Here is an 18,118-nt window from a genome sequence, read left to right as displayed (position 1 = left end):
TTATCTGGTTTGGAACATCTCAAGAAACTGATTGATAATCAGGAAACACATAAGATTAGGGAGTTACCAGATACTTGGGAGCCAGCTTGAAATTCCTATGGATAGCAGATATACTGATGGGATATCTCATGGTTTCTTCAGAAACAATAGATAGCTTGCAGCATCAGGATTTTGGATTTTTACTTGTTGTGCATAAGCCTCAGCTTAGCATGACTTTTCCAGGTCTTACTATAGTCTTTTAACAGACTTAAGACAATTATTGGGGTGCTCATAACCTTTTGTGGAGAGGACTCCCACCAGTCGTCTTGGGAAAAGTATGACAAGACCTGTGATTAGGGCTCCAATGGGCTGGACGCTGTAATGAACCCTTAACCATTGTTCAAATGTTGCCCATACCCCCTCTGACTCAGTCTTTTGCCTCAGCATTCCCTAACGCGGCAACCGAGTTTTAGTCAATCAAGTTTAAATAGGCCTCCCATAGTGGGACCGGGGAATGTACGGCCCAAGATGCCTATTAAACTTAGAGGTGTGTGTGTGTCTGGGGGAGGGGGGGAGGGGGATGTCCTTAGTAAATCCAGATTAGAACTGGGGTGATAAATGCTGAGCTGGGTGTGTGTGAACATGGGTTGATTAACATTTGGAGCACAGATTCCCCATCATGCAGTGCTCCCCTGCTTCTCTGGTCCCAGAATTCACTACAGTCTCTGCTTCAGGCTTTCTGTTCTCCATCTCTCATGTAAATGAATGGTCATTCTGGTTCCATCTCGGATGCAAATGAGACCTAGGGCAGTTGTTTCACTCTTGTCACCCTTATCTGGAGGGTCTTAGGTGTGTCTCTTACTGCATCGTAATCAGTTTCATTTATGTAGAGAAGGGGAGGGTGGGGGTGAGTCAGACAGACTGCATCCTGTGCCAGGGTTCCCAAGAACACACAGCTGAGATGTAACAGCCACCTGGATCCTGTCTTACTTGCTCCCTCTGGTGTCCCAGGGTACCACCTGCCACGCCTTGGCTAAATACAGACAGTCAAAAAGCCCAAGGTTTAACCTATTCAGCCTTGCAAGTTAGTCTAAAATGCAGAGATTAAACTGAGAAACAACTGGACACACATTCACTTTTGATTCAGGAAATGAAGCCACATATTTGCAGTGGCTCAGGCCAGAAACTAGAGGTGCGCTAGAGCATGGCTCTCTGGCACGAAGCCAGCAGGGGCTGTGTGTTCACTTCCTCTGCCTCTTCCTGCTGCCTCAAAGGTCTCTGGGATTTGCAGGCCAGAATCACAGTAGCAGGACTCTGAAGGATTGCTCATCACTTCCTCTTCTTGCTTCCAGGTGCCTCTGGGATATGTAGTCCACAGTCACAGCCGGCAGTAAGTTTTTAGCAGGGCAGCTCTGTACTCAGGGGAAGGGAGGTTTAACTCCCCAACTCCCCTCCCTGGCCCCAGACACCAGCCAGGGTTTGCCTGAAGTGGGGCGGGACCCATCTCTACTGGAGCAGACAACACAGCCCAGCCCAGGACTGCAAAGCATTCTAGGATGTTGGGGGACTGTGATTTAATTTGAACCAGGAAGGAGTCTGGGACAGAAGTTTCATAAACTAGTTTGAACCAAATCACTTAAGTCTGATACTTACATTCAACCACATTTATCTTAAATCAGTTTCAGACATTTTGACACTGCTTTATATGCACTGAACTTCTGTCTTGTTAGTTTTAAACCAGTTTCTGATTTAAACCAGTTTATGTGCAACTTCTGTCCTTAGCCCTTGATATTATAAACAGATGGGGGGACTGCCACTAGAGGTCACTCCAAGTCTTAAAATATTGTCTGGATTGAAGCCCCCTGGCCTTCACCAATTTTACTCTGGCTGGACCTCTCCACCCAAGGTTCACTGTCCCAGGACTATAGGCTCCTAGGCCCCTGTCTCACCCTCCCAAGTTCTGGGATTGCGCCTTTAGTCTTTGGGGCTTCAAGCCTCCTTCTGCTTTCATCCATTGTAGGGTCTGGGCCTGTGTCCACAATCTATTTGTTATGGACTTGGTAGCATGGTCCTCCAGCAATGCTAGCAACACACCCCTAGGTGCTGCCTGTGGTCTCCAAGCCTCTCCTCAGACTTGCTCTCATTCATCCAGTATAATGCAAACCCCAAACAACAACAGAACCCAAACACAGAATTTGTCTCCTCCTGTGCAACCTGCCTATAGAGCTCTTTCTATAGTGAGGGTCTCCCCCTTCCAGTCACCAGACCTGGCTTGCTGTTAATAAGGCCCAGGTCCTGCTCATCCCCTGGTCAGCAGCCAAATGTTCTATTTCCTGCAATCTGCAGGCTGAACCCTGCAGCCCACTTGGAAGCAGATGCAGGTAGCACAGTTTCTTCCTTGCAAGCTGTGCTTGCTCCAAGTAACAAGGGGAAGGGGAATATATGAACTTGAGTGCTAGAATTTAAATAAAAGCACAGCCTTAGGGGTCATTTTCTTTGAATGGAGCCTCAACTGGAAACAAAGGGTTCAAATTGCTGGCATCCTAGCTGGTGATTGCATTCCCGGCTACTCAGTTATGAGCTGAAAGTTTAACACATTTCAGAAGTCACAGAAGCAGAATCAATAAGTAAAAAGGGAGGGTCTAGATCCTGTAGCAGACGTTATGAGTATTAATGATGGAACACACAATAAATTTCCAGGGCTATCTTTCCTAAAATGTTTATAGGAAGAGGAGTCACTAAGCTACAGAAAGTCCTCTTTTAATAGACTAATCTCTTTTCAAGGCAACTGCTACATTTCTCTTGTCAACGGGTATAATAACCACTGTAACTCAAAAAGATGTAGCACATTGGTCATTTAAAAAACCCCCAACCTATAAAGTTTTCCAGAAGTAGAGTTTATCATATACAACATAATCTCATTTCAAGACCTGCTTTCTGCTACAACTTTCTTGTCTATACTATAATGAAAATTCAAACAACTAACAAAACACAGATCTGTAAGTATTTTGGAACTAAATTCATTATCTGGAAAATCAACCCACCCATGCATAGCACTGGAATATTCCATATTCTGACAGGTTTAATGATTCCAACAAAAATGGAACCAATACACAGTTGCAATAAATTGGCACAGATCTACTGACTTCCAGGGAGCTATGCCAATTTACAACAGCTGAGGATCTGGCCCAGCCACAGGATCATGCATTACTTCATAGCAACAATTCAAGTCTGCTAAAAGTCATGACAGTGGGCATATAAAAAATATGGAAGTTTCTTGAGTTTGTTTGTCACAGAAGTTTCTATGCATCTCTAAGCTAAAAAGAATCCTCTAATGACTTTTCACTGAAAGACTGCAACTGCAATCACAATCTATAACTTGTAAAAAAAAAACAGATTTAAAATAAACCAAAATTAGTTTGAAGGCAGACCTTGTAACTTTACATTTGGTTGAGGGATAACGTTCTTTTCTAAATTATGGGATTACATCTACACCACACTGGCAGTCAGTAGAACTTTGTTGTTATGAGGTACTTCTAAGGAAGGAATGTGTGTAAATTGTCAGAGCTCAAGAGCAACCGTCTTATTTTTAATTCAGATGACTCTTATTTGAAGCAGCACCAAGCCATGGAACATGGCCTAAATAAAATATTAAAAGTTTCACATAAAGGGCATGGGAGTGAGCAACAAGACTTTCAACATGCAAATTTCCAATAATTTGGCCACATAGGCTCCCACCAGACATGCAGGTAAAGGTGTGATGGGATCTGATGCATGATCCACACAATCGTGCTTCCTGCCATGCTACACATGCATGGCAGACGGTGTGATTCTGGGATTGTGCATCATATCCCATCACACCTTATTCCAGTGCAAGGGGAGCCTGAGATTATGATCCTGGGCTCCTCCTGCACTGGCAAGTAGCAAGTTCTGAGTGCTGGAGCTCCTTTAGCTATCAGTGTTCCTAGTCATGGAGGCACCCCATGCACCCCTGCAGCTGGGAGCTCAGGTCAGCTGATGGAGCTCCCAGCCATAGGGGTGCACCTGATCACAAATTCAATTAATGGCATGATAGGAACCAGCCACAAAGTTATTTACCCACTTTTTGTGGATTAGCTTTGTGGCTTATTCTTGGTTTTATCACACCATTAATTGACTCAATGTGTGCCTGGGTAACAATTTAATATGCGATTAACTGGCTAATCCCATTTTAACTGTAATGTGTGCAGAGGCCTCAGTTGTGCACTGTGGCAAAGGAAATAGGACTGAACCATGAACTGCCTCCCATGTCAAATTTTAGCCTTTGGCATTCTCACTCAGCTAAAGTTTGTTCCCCTGTACAAAGTGAATGGGACCAGAAGGGTCTTCCTATCTAGACTGCAGAAAACCAGCAATTCCATTCTGAAGTTGTAACTATCCTCTCTAGACAGCAACAAAGGTTCACATTTTTCTTTTGCATGTTCCTAGCCCTACATAGGGGGTCAGGCACAGTAAGTAACAGATGTACCGGCTACATTCATGTTCTTCCAGGACCCACTCCTACATCAGTGCTACAGAATCAAACTGTTTTGGGAGTCACTGGGTCACAGGCATTCAATCCAAGTTGAACACAGCAGATTGAGGGTGTACTGATGTGCAAGTCAAAGTCAAACTGGGAATGACCACATTTACTCAAATCCAAAACTAGGTTTTCTTCTTCATTGAATATAGAGAAAAAAGCCCCTCATCTTGGAAATGAGTACAAGCCAGAGAGGGAGAGGGTGGAGAGGTGGGGTAGAGGCAGCTGCTGCAGCTCTGACTCTGGCCCCGAGTCCAAGTTGGGACCAGAGTCAGGGATACAGCTTCTACCTGCCTCCCAGCTGCCAGCTACTCCTCCCTCTGTCTGCCTCCCCCATTATCTCTGCTCCCACCACCTGCCCTCTGCAGCTTCTACCTCCCAGTACCTGACCACACTGCCTGTGCCACCATAGCCTCTCCCCCCCACACTTTCCAGTTGCTTACCAGCAGTCACAGCTCCAGTCCCTTTCCAGCCCAGGGCATTGAGCACATGATAGTTCTGGCCCTAGCCTGGCCACAGAGCAGTTGTAGCAGTTCCAGCATCCCAGGGCTGGAGTTGTTGCCACTGCAAACACTGGTGTGTTCTTCAGCCAGGACTAGAGCTACTATGTGGTCCATGCCCCAGGCCAGAATGGGGCTGGAGCTCTGAATGATAGTAAGTAGCAGGAGAGCAGAGGCTGAATGTAGGAAGAGACTGTAGGTGGGGACAGGCAGGGAGGCAGAAGCTGCAGGGTGGGGAAATGGCATGGGAGTGGAGGAACAGTCAAAAGGGGGACAAGTAGTAGAGTGGAAAGGAGCCTTCCACACCTCACCCCCCCTGCCCCAACTGCTCTCCTATCACCTGTCCCCCTGTTGCTGCTTTCCCAGCTGGAGCAGTGGAGGAGGGTGTTCAAATTTAAGATGACCCTTCAATAATTAGATTCTATATATCAAAAATTATAATAAATGTATACATTTTCCACATAAGAATCTAATTATTGCAAGGACGCCTTAAAATTTAAGCTGTCTTGATTTGTGTAAACATGTTCATCTGAGACCGAGATATCAAACCAAAGGTTGAGATGAGGTCATGGTCTGGACAACCCAATGAAAGTCCAAGGCAGGAACAGGACAATCAGACATAGGCAGAAATATCACAAAACAGAGGTACAGAGTATGGAGTCAGGTTTAGGAGTTCAGTTCTCCCATCCCAGTTCATCTGGGCCTTTCCCTGAGGATGACTCACCCTGATGACTAGCTGGGATATGGAACTGGATCAGCCCCAACTGGGCCTTAACACATTACACTAACCATAGATTTTTGCACTAAGCTACACAGAGCCCATAGACTTTGCAGTGGCACTGTGGTGGTACCCTTAGATTTAGGTGGTTCTGTGCAAACAACCACTAACCACAATGCTACCATAACTCCAATATGACCATTGACCCTCCCTTTCTTCCACTCAATCTCAAAGTAAGGAGATACTATATAATTGGTATGCAAGTGGCATGGAGTTCCATAGGTTCTCTACTGCCTGATCCTCTAGGAGGTGCAAATACTTCATTGTCACTGAATTTTTTAGGCTTATGTAACTGAAGACTGGCCTTTTGAAAGGTTAAAAAGAAAAGTTTAAAATATTTACAGAAAAATTCCTTCACCTTATGCTGAGGGTTTTTTAAGTAATGGGATCTCTTAAAATTGCTGCTTATACCTCAGGATCTTAAAATCACTTGCATACAATTTAGAATTTAGGAAGTACATGTTTATTCTTCAATTTCATATATATTTCATTTCTATATGGATATACAGGTAACCTGTGCATATAACCTTTCTTACCCAATGCAAGAGGTTAAAAAAAAAATTAAAAAAAAAAAAAAATCGCTCAGCCATCTGACTATACTTGCATCCTGCAATAGTTTAAAAGTATTACCTAAAAATTTGTATCCTTCTTTTCCATCCACTACAGGCTGCACCCACGTTGACTTAACAGTAACTGCACTCTTCAGTCCTGCCCCTGAAGGAGGACATAGCATAAAAGCCACTTCAACAGCTTGATGCCTCTTTATTCCTTTTACACGAGAAGAACCTAGAAAAAATTGCCAGCATTACTACAATGCCTTACAAATACATTTCAAATATAGAGCCATATCCTTCCCTCTAATACATACATGTAATTGCCATATACAATAGTGGTAGCTGTACAGCTGTATTTCCCTTCATCTTATGCTCACAAAGTTTGCTGCAACCCTTAAACTGAAACCCTGCACCTGTGCAGGCTAAGTCTTTAGGGTTTCATGTGAACTCTGTGTTCTCTGCTAGTGACTGTGATTACAGAATCAGGGTGAAGGTGGGCAATTTAAAGATTTAATTAAAGTTGCTCTTGCTGCTAAACCAGGCTTTGTGACGATGTTAGAGTCCTACATTTCTCATTAGTCTAACAATTAAACCAGTCTGTTGCTTAACACAGTGCAGTAATATTCATCTCTAAGATTTTCAAAGGTGTTGAAAAATCAATGGGAGATTGCTGCATAATTCTTTTCAGCTGCTTTAAAGAGCACTGCCTACATATTAAGCATCCATTTATCTTAAACTGCACTACTCTCATGTTTTAGCCCAATAAAGGATTTAGGAAAATGAAATATTTGTCAACAGCATCTGACTAAAAAAAACAACTCAATTTGAAGCAAACAGTCATTTTCATTGCAATTTCAATAATTAAAATCAATGATATCCACCAGCAGCTGCTGATATGATGTGACAAGAACAAAATGGAAGTGTAACATCACAAAACTTCTAACATATTAGGATTTTGGCCTGTCACTTTTTCTCATGCAAGTACTTCTTTCCACCTGATCAGACATGAGCACTTCTGTGAGAAAGGATGATTTTGTACTCACAAAAGGATGGGCTACAGTATTAACTTTTAATTAAATAAAGAGGGTTGAATTCACTAGTCCAACAAGTTTTGCCTCTTTAAATGGAGAGAGATTTGCACTGTTGAATTAAAGGAGGTTGGGGGAAAAGAAGTAAGTAGGATTAGAGGAGGGTAGATACAGCAGAGTAAGTTGCCATTACACTTAACTTTCCAATGATGTAAGGCGCTTAAGGAACTTTAGGTCAATGGTGTAATTTAAAATTTAAAAATACTCTGTATTTTTAACTGATGCTGTGACTGAATAGCTGAGTATTAAGGAGCCACGTCACCAGCTATTTACCAGCTCATTCCCCATACTACAGCCAAGCCTTGACAGAGTGGAAAATTGACTGTGCAGTGTATAATGCATTTTAACATAGAATGCCACCTATACCGTAGACAAAACATCTCCAGGACAGAAACGAGGGCATGACAATTCAAGTGGCCAAACTGGAAATGCCAGTCACTGAAGCAGGATGCAAGGGCTCGCTCTTATATATTCATAGATTGTTAGGGCCTGGAAGGGGCCTTGCAGATCACTGGGTCCAGCTCCCCTGCTCTAGGCAGGAAGACAACTGAGGTTAGGTGACCCCAGTGAGGTGACCATCTAGTCTCCTCTTGAAAACCTCCAGGGTAGATGACTGCACCACCTCTGGAGGGAGTTTATTCCACAGTCTGGACACCCTGACTGTGGAGGAGTTTTTCCTGGTATTAACACTGAAGCAGCCTTCCAGGAATTTATATCCATTGGTCCTGGTCTTCCCTGGAGGTACCCCAGTGAACAGTTGTTCACCAAGCTCCTGATGTACTCCTCTGATATAGCAGTAAGCTGCTATCAAGTCCCCTCTCAACCTTCTCTTCTTTAGGCTAAAGTGGCCCAGGTCCCTTAGCCTTTCCTCATATGGCTTGCCTTGCAGGTCCCTGATCATACAGGTGGCTCTTTTCTGGACCCTCTCAAGTTTTTGCATGTCCTTATTGAAGTGCAGCACCCAGAACTGGATGCAGTACTCCAACTGTGGTCTGACCAGCACTGAGTACAGCGGGAGTATCACTTCCTTAGTTTTACATGAGATGCATTGGCTGATGCATACCAGTGTGTTGTTTGCCCTGCTTACCACCACCTCACACTGATGGCTAATATTCATACAATGGTCAATCATTACCCCTAGGTCCCTTTCGGCCATGGTGTAAGTCAAGCTGTCACCACCCAGCCTGTATGTATGTTGAGGGTTGTTTTCCCCCAGAAGGAGCACCTTACACTTGGAAATGTTAAGCTTCATCTGGTTCTGGACTGCCCAACTCTCGAGCCTATCCAGCTCCGCCTGTATCTGCAACCTATCATCTGGCATGACCACACTGCCCCTAACTTGGTGTTGTCCGCAAACTTAGCCAGCAAGCTTTTCACTCCCCCGTCCAAATCATTGATAAAGATGTTGAAAAGCACCGGTCCAGGCACAGACCCCTGAGGGACACCACTGGTCACTTTGCGCCAGGACAACACAGATCCGTTCATGAGAACTCTCTGGGTCCTATTCTGTAGCCAGTTTCCCCATCCACTGAACTGTTGAACTCTCTCTCTCTCTCTCTCTCAATGGCATATAAAGCAGAGTTGGTACCTGGAGCAAAACCTGTAGGGGAGGTGGATTGGACCATGAGTTGAAGAGTGGGGGCAGGGTGCATAGGTTTCAAGAATTTGAAGAGAGGACAGCAGCCTTACCCATTTGGGGAACTACTAAACAGTCCCAGCTGAGCAACTGTTTGCAACTGTGTGTCCTTTGCCCACCCCAGCTGTTGCTCTTAAATCAGCAGCAACCAGGAACTGTTTTGGAGTTCCCAGCATGAGTACGCTGCCAGGGTGTGGACTCTGCAGGCATAGAGGGTGATTTGGGCACTCTTGCTACCTTGGCACCAGGAACAGGTGCCCCTCTTGTTCACCCCTAGTTACCTGCTGATCTCCTCCACCTTGTGGAGGAGTGTCACAGATTTAAGAATTGCCAATCTCAAAGCATTCATTAACCAGTCCTAAAAATCAGCAGACAAGCTTAAGTTTCTATATTTTTTAAATGACATATATTATTTTCTTTTCATTTTTTGGTTTTTGAGTTTCTGTTTTGGTTGCATGGTTTCTAGTTTTTCTTTAAAACTATGTAGGACAGAAATTTACAATTTTTTAAAGTATGAAAACAGGTTCTTATGCAACATCCTGATTCCATCAGCTAAGGCTTTATAGAGAATATCAAATACCATGATATCCGCAATAAAAGCATGCAGCTTGAAAGCACCGGGATTATTTGACATAGGAAGAGAGGTTTATTCTTCTGTAATTTTCCCCAATTACAGAAATTATGAACTTCCAAGATATTTTGGCTTTCGTACTTGTAGATATATTTTAAACATTAACAAAATAAATGTGAAGAAGTTAATTCAGTAGTTTAGGTGTAATAATTTACAGAATTATAATTATATGAAAATACAATGCAAGTAATTTCTCCTCAGCTTTTATTTGTAAAGTGAATTGGGTGTTTCCTGAAAAGTGACAGTCTTAGTCTTGCTAATAGTACAGGAAAGGTAAAAGTAAATTTCTCCATATGACCTTGGTAGTATTGATAGCCAACATGAGGTAACACCTTTAGAAGTATGTCAAAGTTCATTCTCCATGCCAACCAGCTCCCCACACAATTCATCTGTAAGAATGTTCATTATAAAGATAGTAGGCTTGTAAGCAATTGTTGCATCTTCTAGAAATTGGTATGAGTCAATTACCTCTTCCCAGAACTCTGATCTCCACTACTGGAGAAAGATAGTCAGCTGTGTTAGTCTGAAGTTAGGGAAAAGGTAGGGCCAGGTGGCCTTAGGGTGTGCACACATGTACTAAGTCAACTTAAAATAAGGTGACTTAATTAAGTTGACTTAACTAAGTCAACTTAAATTGAGCAATGTTGAAGTGTACACGCATACAGCTTGTTGACATGCTGGCAGCCATCTTGTGAGCTAAGTCAACTTAACTAATGTGACTTAAGGTAATAAACCCCAGAGGTGTATTATTTTGCACTGCATTTAAGTAAGTTCTGGTCTACATACATGTATATGCTCTGACAGTTAAGTTAACTTTAAAAAGTTAAGTTGGCTTTACTTTCAGAAAGGTAGTACATAAAGGTACATAAAGAAAATGCTTTCGTCCAGCATCCCAAGATGTACAGCTCCTAGCTGCTCTACGCCATCCCACCTTCCAATGCTCTAGTGGTCTCCCCTCCACCTGCTTCCAAGCTGAGACCAGGAAATCTGAACAGTTTAATTAAAGAGAAATCATGGAGCTGGTAATAGCAAGGATAGCCTAGACAGGCAATGATCACCTACCAAAGCCATGTTTATCTCTTATATGAAATTGTCATCCATGTATTTCAAAGTACTTTGCAAGGGAAGCTCAAAATCCTCTCTCACATTGCGAAACAAACAACACTGTTTCTTGCCTATTTGGGCCCTGTCACCACATGAACAATATCAAGGATGGGATGATGGCATGGAGACCTTTTTCATCCCCTCTAGGCCACAGCTGAGACATATCGGCAAAAGTTGGCTCTGTTTCTGCCTATGCTATACCTACTATGTAAATAAATTCAGGACTTAATTCTCTAAGGTACCTTTAACCAGCACTAAATCAAGCAGAGGAGCAAGAGTATAGGCTCTGCTCCTGTCTATGCCTCTGCTCATCAGCCCTCTAGTGACAAGGCACAGTTGTGGAAGTCTGAGAGCGCATTACGCCTTAACCTGTGGCTGCTCTGAAACTACTCTAACTTTATGATAACATAACATTCCACAGACTTTATAAGTTATAAAAGTAACCTGTAATACCATGTAAGGGTTCACTTTGCCATGCCTTTTGATATCCAGTCATAAAAACTTTTGGTTGTTAACAATCCATGTATGGCAAGTTTGAAAATCAGATCTAGAAGCAAAAGGATTCATATGCATTAACAATTAAACTGAAAGTCTCAACTCCCAAATCTGAACTGTCATCACCATTCAATAAAATCACTTCACAAAGCATTTAATTTTCTTTAGTATGAAATAAGAAAACATCACACTTTTTTGTCATGCCATTTTTATTTAACAAGGCTTTTTTTTCTATTCATTAGTAAAAAACCCCATTATAAACAAGGCAATTCATTTATCAAAATGAAAAATGTTCTACTCTTTGAACAAGGAAAGGGGAGTCTAAATAGACTGTCTCTATTCTAAAATTAATGGAACTATCTTACAGTGAATATTTTCTCTTAAGCAATAATGTAAGCACTCCAAGATCATTAATGAGGAAATACAGGATCAGGATTCATAGTTGAAGGGCAAAGCTGCTAAGAAAGCATTTCAGAGGCACATCACCAAGTGATACAATCTAGGAAAATAAATGTAGGGATCACTGATCTCTGATATCATAATTAAATGTCCACAGTACATGACAAAGAAAAGGACAAAAAAAAATCATTAAAATGTGACTGAAAACATGAGCTGCAAGACTTATCAAGTAGATTGTTTATGACCTCTCCCTAGAACATAATACTTTGTTTAAAAATTGTTTTGTAATTTGTTAAACAGATTTGAAAAAAGCCCTAGCATTTAATGCAAAAAATCATGATCTGTCTTTACCACTTACAAAGACAATTCATATATACACAAGAGTCCAAAGTTTGAAACCAAAGCTAGCTCCTCACCTGGTATCAGCAACGTGTCTGTCCAGTCTTCTCTGGAAGACTTCCAAGGTTGGGAACTGCACCACCTTCTTGGGAAGTCTATTCCAGATTCTAGCTACCCTTACCATACAGAAATTCTTCCTTACATCCAACCTGAAACCATTCTCTAACAGTTTATGGCCATTGCTCTTTGTCCTCCCCTGGGGCATCCTAGTGAACAGTTTTTCTCCCAGCTCCTGACATGCACCCCTTACATACTTATAGATGGCCACCAAGTCCCCCCTCAGGCTTCTCTTCCCCAGGCTGAACAGTCCCAGATCTCTTAGTCTTTCCTTATAAGGTTTGTCTGCTAGGCCTTTAATCATTCTTGTGGACATTCTCTGGACCCTTTCAAGATTCTCCATGTCTTTTTTGAATTGTGGTGCCCAGAACTGGACACAGTACTCCAGCTGGGATCTCACTGGCACTGAGTAGAGAGGAAGTATCACTTCTTTAGCCCTGCTTGCAACGCATAGGCTAATGCATGCCAATAAGCTATTAGCTTTGTTGACTACAGAATTGCACTGGTTGTTCATGTTCATCCTGTGATCAAACATAATCCCAAGGTCCCTTTCAGTCATTGTGCTGGCCAGGACATTTCCTCCTAACCTATATTCATGTCGCTGGTTACTTCTCCCCAGGTGAAGCTTTCTGCATTTATCCTTATTGAACTGTATCCAGATCCACTCCACCCACATTTCCAGCTTGTCCAGGATCTGCATCCTATCCCCTAGCATGACTTTTCCTCATAACTTAGCATCATCCACAAACTTGGCCAGCATGCTTTCCACATCCTCATCTAAACTGTTGATAAAGATGTTGAATGGCATGGGGCAAGGACCAAACACTGGGGGACAACACTGGTCACCTCCTGCCAAGATGATACAGAACCATCCACTAACACTTTGTGGGGTCAACCCCTTAGCTAGTTCCCAGCCCGCCTGACCATGGACTCTGCCAGCCCATAATCCCCCAGTTTTTTTATAACAGCATCATAGGAGACCATATTGAAGACCTTTTTAAAATCCAAGTATATGACATCAACCACATCTCCCACATCTAAGCAGTTCATTACTTGATCATAGAAGGAGATGGGGTTGGCCAGACATGACCTGCCCACAATGAAATGATGTTGGCTATCCTTCAGCATCATGCCTTCTGGCAGTCTCTCACAAACTGACTTCTTGAGAAATTTTTTCAAAATTTTACCCAGTATCAAGGTCAAACTGACTGGCCTATAGTTTCCTGGATCCTCCCTACTCCCCTTCTTAAAGACTGGTAACACACTGGCCCTTTTCCAGTCTTCTGGGACCTGTCCTGAGCACCATGAGTCTTCAAATACCTTCACCAATGATCCCACAATAACTTCAGCCAATTTCTTCAGCACTCTCAGGTGTAGTCCATATGGTACTGCTGACTTGAAGACATTCAGCCACTCTGAATGCTCCCTCAGCACTTTGACACTGACCATTGGTTGGCAATCGCTCCCCCGCTCCCCTGCATCCGTTCAGCATCCAACCAAGCAGACGACCACCATTTGTACACTGATACAAAGTATTCATTAAAGAGTTCAGCTCTCTCCTGACTCTTTGTTATCAGCTGTCCCATCCCATTATAAAAGGGCCCTACATTTCCCTTGGTCTTCCTCCTGCTCCCTATATAACTAAAGAAGGACTTCTTATTGTCCTTGATTTTGGTCGCCAACTTGATCTCAGTTGCTGCCCTTGCCTTCCTTATCCTCTCCCTACAAATATGGGCTATACTTGTGTATTCCTCCTTGGCAACTACCCCTTGTTTTCATTGCCTGTAAGCCTCCCTTTTCCTTTTTAAACACTCTTTGACTCCTCTGGTAAGCCAACAGGGCTTCCCAGCCCCTTTACCACCTTTACCATCCATCTACTATCCATTCAGTATATTGACTTTGGAGAATCACTTTTTAGGTACCCAATTTATCTATGCATTCTATGGTAGAGCTCAGCAGCTGGGCTGGGATTATAAATTTAGTTAGGCAGCACAGTGTCTAAAAATTAGACATTGCAACACCTAAATCCCACTTGCCAATTGACCTTCACTTGCACATCATATATTATCAACCACTCCTCTTAAACTTTCATAAACCTTCCTGGTTTCCCTTTTCTAAAAAAGTCTGAGAGAACAGAATTAAGTTGACTTAAGTAAGGGAAATGTGAGAACTAAAAATTCAAATTCAAATTGCTAAGCTAGCTAGCAAAAGTCATTTTGGAAGCCTCTACAAAGGCCTGGTGAAAGGTGATCAGTGTTAGATACTTGGATTGGCAAAGACAAAGCATGTCTATTACATTTATTATCTTACATGTGCCTCCTGCTCAGTACCATCATCACAACTCAACACCCTCACACAATGAGATTTCCCACAGGCACTCTCACTTATATTGGAAAATACAATATCCAGCTTTTATCAGACTTCAAGACAAATGAGCCACACATCCATTTTCCATTGCCTCTCAGCCCTTGGGCAGGCAAACTTTATTTTAGTTATGCCCCTTCAACACCATTCATATAGTAAAGAATATTGGACCTATCAGTCTACATCTGTTAAATAGTAGGCTTCAAATTGCCAGCACAGTACATTACAAAAGGTCTACAACATACAAAGGAAGGTAGAAAATGAATTTTATGAATATATATGAGCATGCTCCTACTTTAGGTTTATATATAAGTTCAGCAATCACAGAAATAATTTAAGCACTAACTACAACTGCAGATCTTGATTTGAATTGTTTCAGACAGTTAAACAAAATCTGTTGCCTGTCATTTCCAGGATCCCTTTCGTGCTGAAACTAGTTAAGAAAAAGTTTATTTTCCTTCCCCCAGGATATAGAGGCTAGGAAACCTTTTTCTTTTTCTCTAATCAAACATCTAAATACTTTGCACAGATAAGTTAATTAGGAAATATATAATTGGATCCTTTGATGATTTTGTTCCTAGTTATTCCCAAATACTCCATATATTCCTATCTCCATCCTTTGGTGTTCAATAAAAAGTATACTTTCTGTATCTTTACAAATAAAGATTGCTTTTTCAGGAAGATCAACAGTTAAATTGGTCTTTTGATTTGAAAGCCATTTCTAAATTTGAATTCAGTTATACAATATCTTTCTCCCATTTCTTTCTTAAAATCAATTAACTATTTTTGCTAATTGCCCCTGGCCTGATTTTTGTCACAGCAGAATTACCTGAATGTGGCATAAAGAAAAAATGTGCATATTTAAAGAAAAATGTGCGTATTACACCTCAACACAGAATAAAGATTAAAGGTTACATTCCACCTGCCTCTGTGCTGATACACATAAGGGGCAGAAAAGCATAGAGAGTCATTTTCTTCTACTTTTGCATACAGATAGAAGAAACAGAATACTGGTGTGCAGACCTCTCATGGGCAAAGGAGGCAGCTAGTCCAGCCATAAGCAAGCTGCACAACATGGCTTGATTAAAAAATTATTTGCTCAGGTTATTCCTATCAGCCTGATTCGGAGGCTGCTGTTAGTGCTTGGCTACGTCTTAAAATGAGTGCAAGTGATACTTTTAAGTGCTTTCCTCCCACTCACCAGTTTTCCTGCTCCACCACTCTTGCTGGACTTAAGTTCGTGGCCTAAATATTATGACTTTATAAAACACTGCAGTGACATTTCCCCCACAATTTCCTAGAGATGAAAAGAATGAGAGGATAGTTTATACAGTGGAGGCAGTGTAGCTTAGTACATTGGTCAGTGAGCTGAGACTCAAAGGACCTTTCTTCTCTTCCCTGTATTCCTGGATGACTTAAGGCAAATTGCTTCCCCTCTCCATGCCTCAGTTTCCACCTCTCTTAATGTAATACTTGCCTCTTTGTAAAGTGCTTTGAGATCCACATATGAAAAGAACCTTTTGGGATTGCAGGGTTATATATAAGAGTAATATTTGGCCCCTTTACTAAGAGATGGTGTTACTATTCTACACAACAATCTAACAGAGAAATTAGAGAAATGTAGACTACATGGAACATATTTTACTAAATAATTGAACACCATTATAAATGACTCTTGTCATTATTCTTTACTAATAGCTGAAAGGATATGGTGAAGAGTACACTGTTCAAGTGGAGTTTCACTTCTTGCTACAGTAGGAGCCGGATCATGGATAATTCCCCATGCACAACTGTGCTACAAGACCATTATCTTTTGGTTCCTAATATATGTCCCATAGATACTTGCAAGGTAAACACATATCAAAATCTTGAGAAAAAAAATCAGTACAATGAGATTCCATAAGGACAAATTAAAAGTGGCTGAAACAGGAATGCATATTCAAATTCACAAATATAAAATAGGAAAATACTCACTAGTTTGTAATACCAGAAAGCAGAATTTGTAAATTGAGTTAACAGTACAAAACTCTTCACAAACTGAAGTGTTGTATTGGGTTTTGTTACTAAAATAAAAGTATTGCACATAGATTAAGAGAAGTAATTGAAGCAGAACTGGTTATAATTGCTTTAAAAACAATTTCATTATATTCACAGGTTGTTCCATCAAGGGTAAAATATTATGATAGCAGTTACATAAACTCAGTTAAATCTAATGGTGCACCCCAGGCTGGGGAGCATCACAAGAAATTAGATTTGAACTAATTGTCCTGATATGCAAGAAATGTAAAATATACTATAATAGAACTGTGGTGGGCCAGTAGGGGGCGATCCTGCATTTAGCCACCCACCTCACTGTGCCCGACCACCTTCCAAGCTCCAAGTGCCTCCCTGGGGGCGCCTCACGTCTGGCCGCCCCCCTTCCTGGAGCACCCCTGCTAGCCTGGGGGTTCCACTGCCACTACCCAGGCCTGGGCTTGATTCTGGCTCTGTACACCCTGGGAAACACAGGCCTAGTAGCCCTCAAGGGTACTTGATTCACTTCAAGAACTTGGGATGCTTCCCTCAGTCAGAAGCACAAATAGTGGTCTCCCTTAGTCAGCCAAACCAAGGGGACCCCAAGACATAATCTAGACTCACTCCCAATAAGTCTTCCACACTAGGTACAAAGGAGAATGTCACAGGGCACCTTAGTGCCTGCTCCTAGAGAGGAGAAAACTGCCAGGGAGAGAGCCCTGGCAGAGCACAACGAGCCCAGCTGAGGGTTGCCAGGATAACAAGCACAGCTGCAGGTTGCTGGAGCAGCTAAGGGGAGCCAGCTGCCTGTAGGGGGCAGGGCCTGGCCCTTATAAAGCCCAGGGCTGAGGCCTAGCTGGAAGTTCCCTGCCAGCAGCCAGAGAGGCAGGAGCTCACGGGGCTAAGATACAAGTAATGCTCGAGCAGGCTGAAGGATGGTGGCTCTGTGGCGCAGGAGCTATGTTGTTACAGCCAGGCGGCCTTAAGTTAAGTTACAGCCAGGAGGCTTGTGTTTTGTTTGGTTAGTGTTGGTATTACACCCGGAGGCTTGGGTGAGGCTGTAGGGGTTGGAGGAGGCCTCATAGGGACCCCAGAGAGTGTGGGGTGCCCTAGTGCCAAGAGGGCGCAGTGTCCTCATAGGGACCCCAGAGAGGGGGGCCCCAGCACCTGAGGAAGGCGCAGTATTCGCATAGGGACCCCAGAGAGTGCGGGGTGCCCTAGCGCCAGTGGGGTGCAGTCCAGCGCCAGGAGGGTGCATTATCCTCATAGCGCCAGGGCGGGTGCAGCTGGCTGTGAGGAGCGCAACCAGTAGGTTGCGGACGGGGGACACAGACCCCGGGTTGTGTGCGGGGAACGTAGACCCCAGCCCCAGAGAGTGGGGCGATTCTATCGGGGAGCCCAAAGTGGGCACGGCGAGCCCCAAAGAGGGGGAGCGCCATACTAGGAAGCCCAGGGCGGGCGCAGCAGATGCCAGCAAGGGCATCATTTGCGGGGTGCATAGACCCCAGCCCCAGGGAGAGGCGATATTGAGGAGCCCAGGACGGGCGTTGTGGCGGGGCCGGC

The 18,118-nt window shown here is 43.0% G+C and overlaps 1 protein-coding gene across 1 annotated transcript in view; it reads right to left on the bottom strand.

Moving 5' to 3' along the window:
• IQCM (IQ motif containing M) overlaps window positions 1-18,118 on the bottom strand; it is a 182,567-nt gene that overhangs the window by 32,978 nt on the left and 131,471 nt on the right. Inside the window, exon 10 of the mRNA XM_025198514.1 lies at window positions 6,446-6,601. Within this exon, the coding sequence (XP_025054299.1) occupies window positions 6,446-6,601 (156 nt within the window). The remainder of the gene's footprint in view (window positions 1-6,445; window positions 6,602-18,118) is intronic.

The sequence above is a fragment of the Alligator sinensis genome, unplaced genomic scaffold, assembly GCF_000455745.1.
Source record: "Alligator sinensis unplaced genomic scaffold, ASM45574v1 scaffold169_1, whole genome shotgun sequence".
In the NCBI taxonomy this organism is placed as follows: Eukaryota; Metazoa; Chordata; order Crocodylia; family Alligatoridae; genus Alligator; species Alligator sinensis.
The sequence above is the reverse complement of the archived record's forward strand: the minus strand, read 5'-3'. Positions and strand labels throughout refer to the sequence as shown.